The sequence below is a fragment of the Brachyhypopomus gauderio genome, chromosome 9 (assembly GCF_052324685.1).
Source record: "Brachyhypopomus gauderio isolate BG-103 chromosome 9, BGAUD_0.2, whole genome shotgun sequence".
Classification (NCBI taxonomy): domain Eukaryota; kingdom Metazoa; phylum Chordata; class Actinopteri; order Gymnotiformes; family Hypopomidae; genus Brachyhypopomus; species Brachyhypopomus gauderio.
In genome coordinates, this window is record NC_135219.1 from 11,892,750 (window position 1) to 11,901,372 (window position 8,623).

Consider the following 8,623-nt stretch of genomic DNA (forward strand, 5'->3'; position numbering starts at 1 on the left):
AAACACAAACATATTCACTGTTTCATTAGACACGCAGTTATTCATAAACAAACATTTGCAGGGGCAACCTATTTACTTCCATTTTGGACTGCGAGAGGAAACCCACACAGAGAAAATGGACACTCTAATCAGATAGGGACCTGAACACACACAAGACCCCAGTACTGAATGGCAAATGTCTAACTGCCAAGTCATCACGTGGCCCATGGAAGAAAGATGACAAAGGCTTTTCTACCTGTACATGGGCAATGAGGTATAGACTATTTAACATCTACTTTCTACAAAGAACTCCTGTGATATGCTCCTTTGACCATTTTCGTTAATGAGTTAATTATATCCATAAGAACACAATTCACTCAATACTCTCAACAATATTGCACATAAAAACAAACCAGTTTTTGAAATACTGTCACCATCAAATTTAGCACTAATGACCATGTGTAGCACTAATGCCTTGTTCGAAGTTACTTGTGATGCGTGTTCGGAGCTGGGCTGCCGAAAGTGCAGTGCTCATACAGTATGATGCACCTATCCTAGAGCATGGTGGGACATTGGTGGGTGAAGTGGAATTCGAATCTCGGGAAGAAGCTGCTATTTGGCTTACGGGTGCACTGTTCATTGCTCTGTCATAGATCCTGCTTGGTATTTGTTTTGTTAGTCGTCTCTCTCCCAGTTTTTCTGCTTCAGTTGTGTTTTGCTCCATAGTTGTCCCCCCTCTACTTGTTGCATTGTGTAATACGTCGTGTGTCTTTGTTAACCCCTACTATGTCTTTAATTTGCCTTCTCGGCACTGTCCCTTTGGCTGGGTTAATATTTATTGCAGATTTCGATCAGTTTAGGTCTGGTAACCGTGTATATAGTTGGTGTTGGATATTTTCAGGTTTTCTACTCGGTTACTAGATTAGTGGACGGAAGCCTTACTTGTAATTTATATAGTTAGTTTAGAGCAGGTAAGAGAGTCTGCTAAATGCACTAAATGTAAATGTAACTATGCTACTATGAATCCATGAGTGGTAGAGTTGTCCTTGGAGCTGATATGTTCATAAGGATTAGCTTTATATATCTTTAAATAACATGTTTTTTGCAATAACTAAATACACATTAGAACCTCCTACAGCTATATTACCATCAACATCAGTTTTGAGTGATAATGCTATACATCAAAATTGGCTCAGCTTTAACATTTAGGGCATTTAGCAGATGCTCTTATCCAGAGCAACTTACAAAGTGCACACTAGTGATGACTAGAGGGCTGTGGTACCCTAGCCCAGTGCCACAGGAGCAGTTGGGGTTAAGGGCCTTTCTCAAGGGCACTTCAGTCATGGCCTAGAGCCTTGGAATCAATATCACAACATCAATAGGCAATTGGGAAAAAAGAAAAATAATTAATTACTCTCAATCCTAAATAAAGTATATTTGTGAGATTCTATTAAAACAGATATTGTGTGTTTAATGATGCATCAACTAAGATTGCTCAGAAATCTGAGGTAGAGAAACCCCCTCTTACACCTCATTGACTCATTGACTCACACTCTCTCCCTTTGAGAGCATGACAGCCACCGTGGTCTGGCAGTCATGTTAAATGGCTTCGGGCTGAGTGTTATACCAAGCTCAAACTCCAGACTAGGTTTGGTCCCAACTGGAGGGGAGAGGGTGAAGACTTGCAGGATGGAGGTGAAGAAGAGAAACAATTCCATACGAGTGAGTGATTCACCTGGACAAATCCTTTTACCTGTGGAGAGAAAATAATCACAACATTCAAATGTAACTGCTTTATAGTTGTTCAGATTTCCTTGAGAATCTGTTTCACTATAAATATGTTCTTCTCAGAACTTCAGCTACAAAATGGTACTAATACCAATGTTCTTTGGGCTATTATTATAACACTATCACAATGTTTTGGGTAGACTTCTATCAGTCTTATACTTATACCTTATATATAACATGGTTACATATTCTGTGAACTCCTTGCCTGCTGAGAAGGGTAGAAATGCGTCAGGTTTGATGAACTCTCCTTGAGGGTTGAGGAAGTTCTGTGGGTCAAATGAATGAGGAGATTTCCACTGGGTCTCATCAAACAGCACTGAAGTCAGGTTAGGGATGATCTGTGTACCCTGAGAGAAATAACAACATGTTTTGTGATTTTTTTGTTTAGTTTGTTTATGAATAACTTACAACATCATTTTAATGTTCAAGATACTGTATTAATTATTAAGTTGTAGAAATTCAGAAATCAAGCCATTAGTAAGTGGCTCACGTTGGTGGCTGTCTGCCACCAGATTGAGGTTATTGAGCTGAAAATGTATTCAGCACTCATGAACCTATTTTCCCCAAAGGTGAAGTCACCCCTACATAACTGCCTTACAAAAGCTCTATTTGAAATGGCATACTTTAGCAGTAAGCCCTAAATTTCAATGCAGTATGTTCTGCTCAACCGTTAAAGCAGTATATTTTTTTCAATAGGCGACTGGGCAGTATGCATACACCCTTTGATATACTACGGCTACCGTTTTACCTATGTCATATGACTTAAGACGTCACACGATCGTAGTTAAATGGATACTTTTCGCTTACTGTTTAATGCGTACTATGTATTTGGACATACTACCCTTCATCACATACTGGTTTGGCGTACTGTATAGGAGGGTTGGAGGGGAATTGGTTACAGTAAAGAACCTAGTCTAGTGCAGACCCTGGTATATCCCCATTTCATACTAAGTGGGCATCAGTATATTTTGTTTTTTTATTGGCTGGGGTTTTCTTTAGGAGTTCTCCTAGAGTAACCACCAGGGGGTGCAGTATGTCAGGGTGCTTCATACCTCATTATTCCAGCTTGCTGCCCCGTGACAGGTAAAAATACGTTTTCCAAAATACATACATTTTCTATATATTGACTGTATAACAACTGCACTGCATTTCTTTCATTTTGATTCACATTTTCAAAATTCAAAAATACTTGGCGAGTTGAATAGCAACTACAGACAAATACAGTTCCTTTGCAATTAGTGTGAAATATCATGAACATAGCCTTAATTACACGATTTGTGATTTGTTACATGTTTATTTCATAAGGTTTTCTTATGTTGAAGTAGTTCTTACTTTTGGTATGAAATATCCCCCAAGTGTGGTGTCATTATAGGTGAACCGTGGAACACCCACTGGTACAATATTTCCCATCCTCTGGATTTCATGGATGACGGCATCAGTGTAGGGCATGTTGGGTCTGTCAGCCATACAAGGTTGGCGTGACTGTCCAATCACTCTGTCTATCTCTGCCTGGACCTTTTCTGAAGAAAACAGAACATTAATTGTAAGAATCTTATGAAGCCATGTGACTTCTTTAAGTACAATAAACTATGTACAAACTTGGACCTATTGGATTAAGTTAGCCACTCCCCCAGCTGTCAATCATGTATGGTTTGTTTTTGTAGCCAAGTTCTGTCAGTCGTAGTCCCTCCTTGCATTTTGTAACCCAGCCCCCTCGTTATTGTAATCATGTATTGCTCGTTTGGTCTTGTTTATTTAAACCCTGTTTGTCATGTCATTTGCTGGTAATTGTTGGATGTTTCCTGGTACAGCCTCTCGTGTTTACATGTTGTGAGTTTACAGTTTGATCCTTTTGTGTACATTATGTCCTTGTGTGTTGACTATGTTAATGTTACTGACTCTCTTACGGATTTGACCCATGACTGTTTATATGACCTGGATTTTTTCAATAAATCTCAATCCTCTCAGCGCTTGTGTCCGTCTTATCGCTCCCTCACGCTTAAACAATGTACAGACTTGGGCACATTGGGTGAACTGACCTTGTAAATAAACAATTCTCAAATTTCTTAAATACAGCTCTATTGGGAAAATGCAGCTAATTATACTGTAAATTATCAATTAAAAACATTCTGGTATGCAGTAATACATAAAATAGGCTAGGAAAATATTTGCATATTAAAATAGATGATATTTAGAAAATAAATAAACACCTCACAAAATTCTTAAATGCACTTGTACCGTATTAGAATTATTTTTCCATTAATATCATAATTGATAAACTAAAAACATTCCGGTATGCAGAAATAGTGTTACGGTGGGTCAGCCCAGACGCCGCCAGAGACACACACACACCTTCCTCTACCCACACGCCCACTCTAGCGCTGCACCCGCCTCCTCACGCACGGTCACACCCTCGCTCCCAATCGCCGAGTACTGACACCTGTTACTGATCAGCCTCGGGCTGTTTATATTCCAACAGGCCGCGCCATCCAGTGCTGCGAATACTACTTGCACCCCTCGCCTCGCAACGTGAGAGTCTCCCGTCGCTTCGCTGGTCTCTGCTCTATACTTCGTTCCTGCCTTTCTTACTTTCGTTAATCCTGCTGTTTTGTACTGCCTAGTGGCCTGAGTTCTTTTGTTTTGTTATGGAGAATAAAACCTTCGATTCTCAACCTCTGCCTCCTGCTGCCTCCAACCCCGCGTTACAAATAGTATAGTAAAATATAGTAATGAAATATCAACCTATTAAAATAAAGTTGATATACTGTAGGCCTATGATCTAATTATTTTGTACAGCCTAAATTGTGTAATGACTAATGACTACAAGATAAGCAAACAGTGCGGCAGTAGTTTCATGAAGGTGAGAGGCTTCCTACCTTGAATTTCAGGGAACTTCATCATATATATGAAGGACCACAGTAGAGTTGTAGCAGTAGTTTCAGTCCCTGCTGCAAACAGGTCCAATACAGTATAGCACAAACCTTCCTCGTGAAATCCTGCCTCTGGATCATCTGTCCTCTAAAAATTATTGAGAGACTTTAGTAAAAAAACAATACTGATTTCATGAGGTAAATAGCGCTGGGATGTACCAACCCACCATTGTACCCAGTTCCTATTTGCAATTGTTGGTTTTCAGACAACTGAAAAAGTGATTCTTTCTCACATTTTTATTTTTATGACATTCTGTTCCACTATGTTTATGGATATTTTCAGCATTGTCAATACCTTATCAAAATACGTTTATTGCTTTATTATGTTAATCTTTCCATACTAGTGGAGATGCTTCTGTCTCAGCACACATCTTGTTTTTATTGATAGACTTTTCTAAATTTCATTGTACAGTGGGGTGAATTCTCAAATGCCTTGCTGAGATCAACTGAGACAACAAAATGTCTAATCTATAGGAATAGAAAAATACAGATTTTGTTGGTTCTGTGATGACTTTAATCCCTGTCTCCCTTGCACAGGTAATTTCCCCATAGTTATAGAAATTAGACTTGTTTTTGTGTCAGGGTGTACATCTCTTATGATGTAACATATGGACCAGTGGCACAGATGGCCATTATCTTTCATTTTCTTCCTTTTTTCTATATTACATTCTGTCATTGCTATACAATAAGGTGTTGAAATGTTACATTTCAGTGTACACTTCACCATTACTTATTATGTAGTTATGAGATTTTGCCAGATTTAGATTTTGTTATTTTTGTGTCTGAAAAATGATTTCTGTTGTCTCTAGCACAACAGTCATTTTGGACCATATCAATTGCTCCATGAACCATTATTAATTTGTCATAAAATGTATTCAAATAATTATAGCAGGAAAATGCAGTCTTATATTTGTGTGATCTTTCATGTAAACATAACTGACAGATACCTTCTCAATCTCAGTGAGGTAACAGTCTATAAAATCTCTGGGTGAGGAGGGATCCCAATCTGCATGATGTGCTTTGATCTCTTCAGTAATAAAACTGCAGAGTTGTTTGAAACAGGACATCATTTCCTTGTGAGGTCCTGGTAAGAGGTCCATGAGGTTGGGGAAGGAGTTGTAAACCTGAGGGGGAACATTAAATACATTAAATAAATAGCTATGAGTGGTATTTAGTTAGTTTTATTTGTTCTTTTAGGTGGATAGTACAACTTGAAAAAGACAAACCTCAGAATGTTTACAACTTGCAAGAAACATCAGATCTTTCACTTGTACGTACAGTGATATGGAATTAATGTTTAATACTGAGTTATAGTTTTATGATTATTCAAAATTGAGAAAAACTTGCCCTTATAGTTGATTAATTATTTTGCAATGCACAAAGTAAATCCAGATATATTCACGATAACATACATTTATAATTTCATGTTAATGATTTACCTGTGTCCAAAATGACCCTTCCAGTTTTAGAGCTCTTGATAACAGAAGGATCATGTTCAGAAACTTTTTATCTGTATATTCAAACCTTCTGCCAAATACCAAAGAACAGGTGATGTTTGAGACTGCATTGCTGATTAGATGATATGCATTGAAAGATTCTCCTGAAAGGTGATGTAGAAAAATAGAACAAAACATAGTTGACCATTTTTATTTTTTAGGAAGTACAGTATTGATCATCTAAACACTGATCATTTGCCACTATAATTGTCATTTTTACCATCTGTATCCATGATAGCTTGGCACAGGAATTTGATTTCCTCATTCATACTGGATTCCAGGTTCCTTTTTCCCACACCAAAGTTTCTCAGAGTGCTGAGAGTGAAACGTCTTTGCTGTTTCCAGCTGTAGCCATTATTAAAGACTAGACCTGTTCAGAAATAATAAAACACACCCATTAGTACAGAACCAGACTGAAGGAACAGGTAAGACATCTGTATGATCTATTGGTAAATGCATACCTTGGAACTTGTTGATATGTTTGAAGATTGCATTGGATGAGCGTCCAGAAAAGGTGTCTGCTTGGTCAATAAGAGCTTCCTTTACCATGGTGTAAGAGTTTACCACAACGTAATGTATCCCCCCCAACCGCAAACTGAAGATGTCACCATATGTTTTGGACATCTGTAGAAGTAATCGATTCACAGGGCATATTTTATAATAACCCTGAATGTCACCACAATTTGTTCATAGCAGTAATAGATTTTGTCCTGGTCTTAAAGAGACTGAAAAGTTGTCTCTGTGCACAGGCATTTATCTTTAGAACTTTAGTTTGTATGTTTATGCAAATATCTGCAGTCTCTCAGCAACATGTTACAGTTTTCAGAAATCAACTAATTCCTGTCCCTACACATTTGATCTAACAGATAAACTAATTGATGATCATCTGATGATTTAGATCAGTTGGTTTTGTGGGTAGGAACTGAGTTTATAGAACTCACCTTGGTCAGTTGAAGGTGGAGATGTGCTGAATCCAGACTGAGAATATTTCCCAGGAAGGGATAACATGTGGGTCCTGGGGGGAAATTCTTTGGCTTTCTGTTCTTCAGCTGTTCTGAGATCAGCAGAATGACAACAAAAAACAGGAGTAAGGTCTGTGTCCATGATATGGAGGGAAATGACATCAGAATATCATTGAAGACCATTTTCTAAGTGTTGTTAACAAAGCCCAAGAAAAATATCACATTCAATCAGACTGGGAAACAACCTGTAGGCAGATGCAGTTAATAATTTTCTAGATTGACCCCTAATCTTTGATTATGTAATAATTGTCACAAACCAGTGCTGAGGACAAACTTGACAGTATTCAGTGCATTCTTATACAAAGGTATCCTCAGACTGAAAGGTTTTTACAAATCAGAGGAAAGACAAAGGCTTTTCTGTCCTGTACTCAAGCAAGTATTTCATAGACTTATACCCAGGCAATGAGGTACAGGATTTAACATGTACTTTCCACAAAAAACAATCCTGTGTACTGCATCTTTAGTAAAAAAAACAAAAAAAAAGATTCTTCATGGTGTTGGAGGATATAATTTTGCTTTACTGTGGGTGTACTACACCTAGCCATTTGCATTGAATGGCCACTTTTTAGAGAAGCCCATTTAGTAGGACATTAGAAATACTTTGGCCTTTCAGAAAAATGTATCATGGCATGGATTATACTAGGTGTTAAAGTCATTCTGAAGTTCTGGAAGTTACATAAAGTTTTAAATATGGCTCTAATAGCACCACAACGACATTCACCAGTGTTATGAAGCATATATTTCTATATGAAGTGAATTATTTTTGATTTTCACCTTACTTTCTGTTCTTGCCAAAATCTGACCTTTCTGTGTTCATTAAATATTTCTGCAGTAAAGCAAATTTATTTTTGTAAATTAAATGTCATTTGGGAGTGTTTCAGCTTTCATATGAGTCATTTCTAAAACCAGTCAGGTTATAAGTTTTTGTTTGGACAACATGGATAAGCGACAGAACTTATGTCAGGGACTGTATGTAGTTCCGGGGGTGTGATCCTGTGTGTGTGGTTGTGGTTCTGTGTGTGTTTATGGGTGTGGTCCTGTGATTTCATTTGTAGCACCTGTTTCTAGTCTCATTGATGTGTGTTGCACTTGTTCCGTGTTTATGTTAAGATATTTTATGTGTCGATGTTGTGGCTGTCACTTGTCTTTGTTTGAGTCAATTCTACGTTGTCTGTGCATTCAACATGCCAATGCACCTTGACAGCTGTCTGGTCAGCTCTGATCCCCTGTTAGAGTCCTTCTCCCCAATTGGTCATGAGGAGCTTATTTCATTGGTGGAATCTGCTAAGCCCTCCACCAGTGTTGGGTAAGTTACTTAAAAAAGTAATTCGTTACAGTTACAAGTTACCTTGTTTAAAATGTAATTGTAGTGTAACTTTTCTGATTACTTTTGAAAAGTAATGTAACT

At 37.8% G+C, this 8,623-nt stretch overlaps 1 protein-coding gene across 1 annotated transcript; it reads right to left on the reverse strand.

Moving 5' to 3' along the window:
* Positions 1-1,526: 1,526 nt before the first annotated feature.
* On the reverse strand, positions 1,527-7,244 carry LOC143523669 (cytochrome P450 2J2-like). The gene is made up of 9 exons (XM_077018225.1): positions 7,135-7,244; positions 6,655-6,817; positions 6,414-6,563; positions 6,137-6,297; positions 5,645-5,821; positions 4,644-4,785; positions 3,100-3,287; positions 1,973-2,114; positions 1,527-1,732 (listed from the first exon to the last, which is right to left on the reverse strand). The coding sequence occupies exons 2-9, from the start codon at positions 6,815-6,817 to the stop codon at positions 1,527-1,529; spliced, it is 1,329 nt and encodes a 442-aa protein (XP_076874340.1). The 5' UTR covers positions 7,135-7,244.
* Between the last annotated feature and the right edge of the window lie 1,379 nt (positions 7,245-8,623).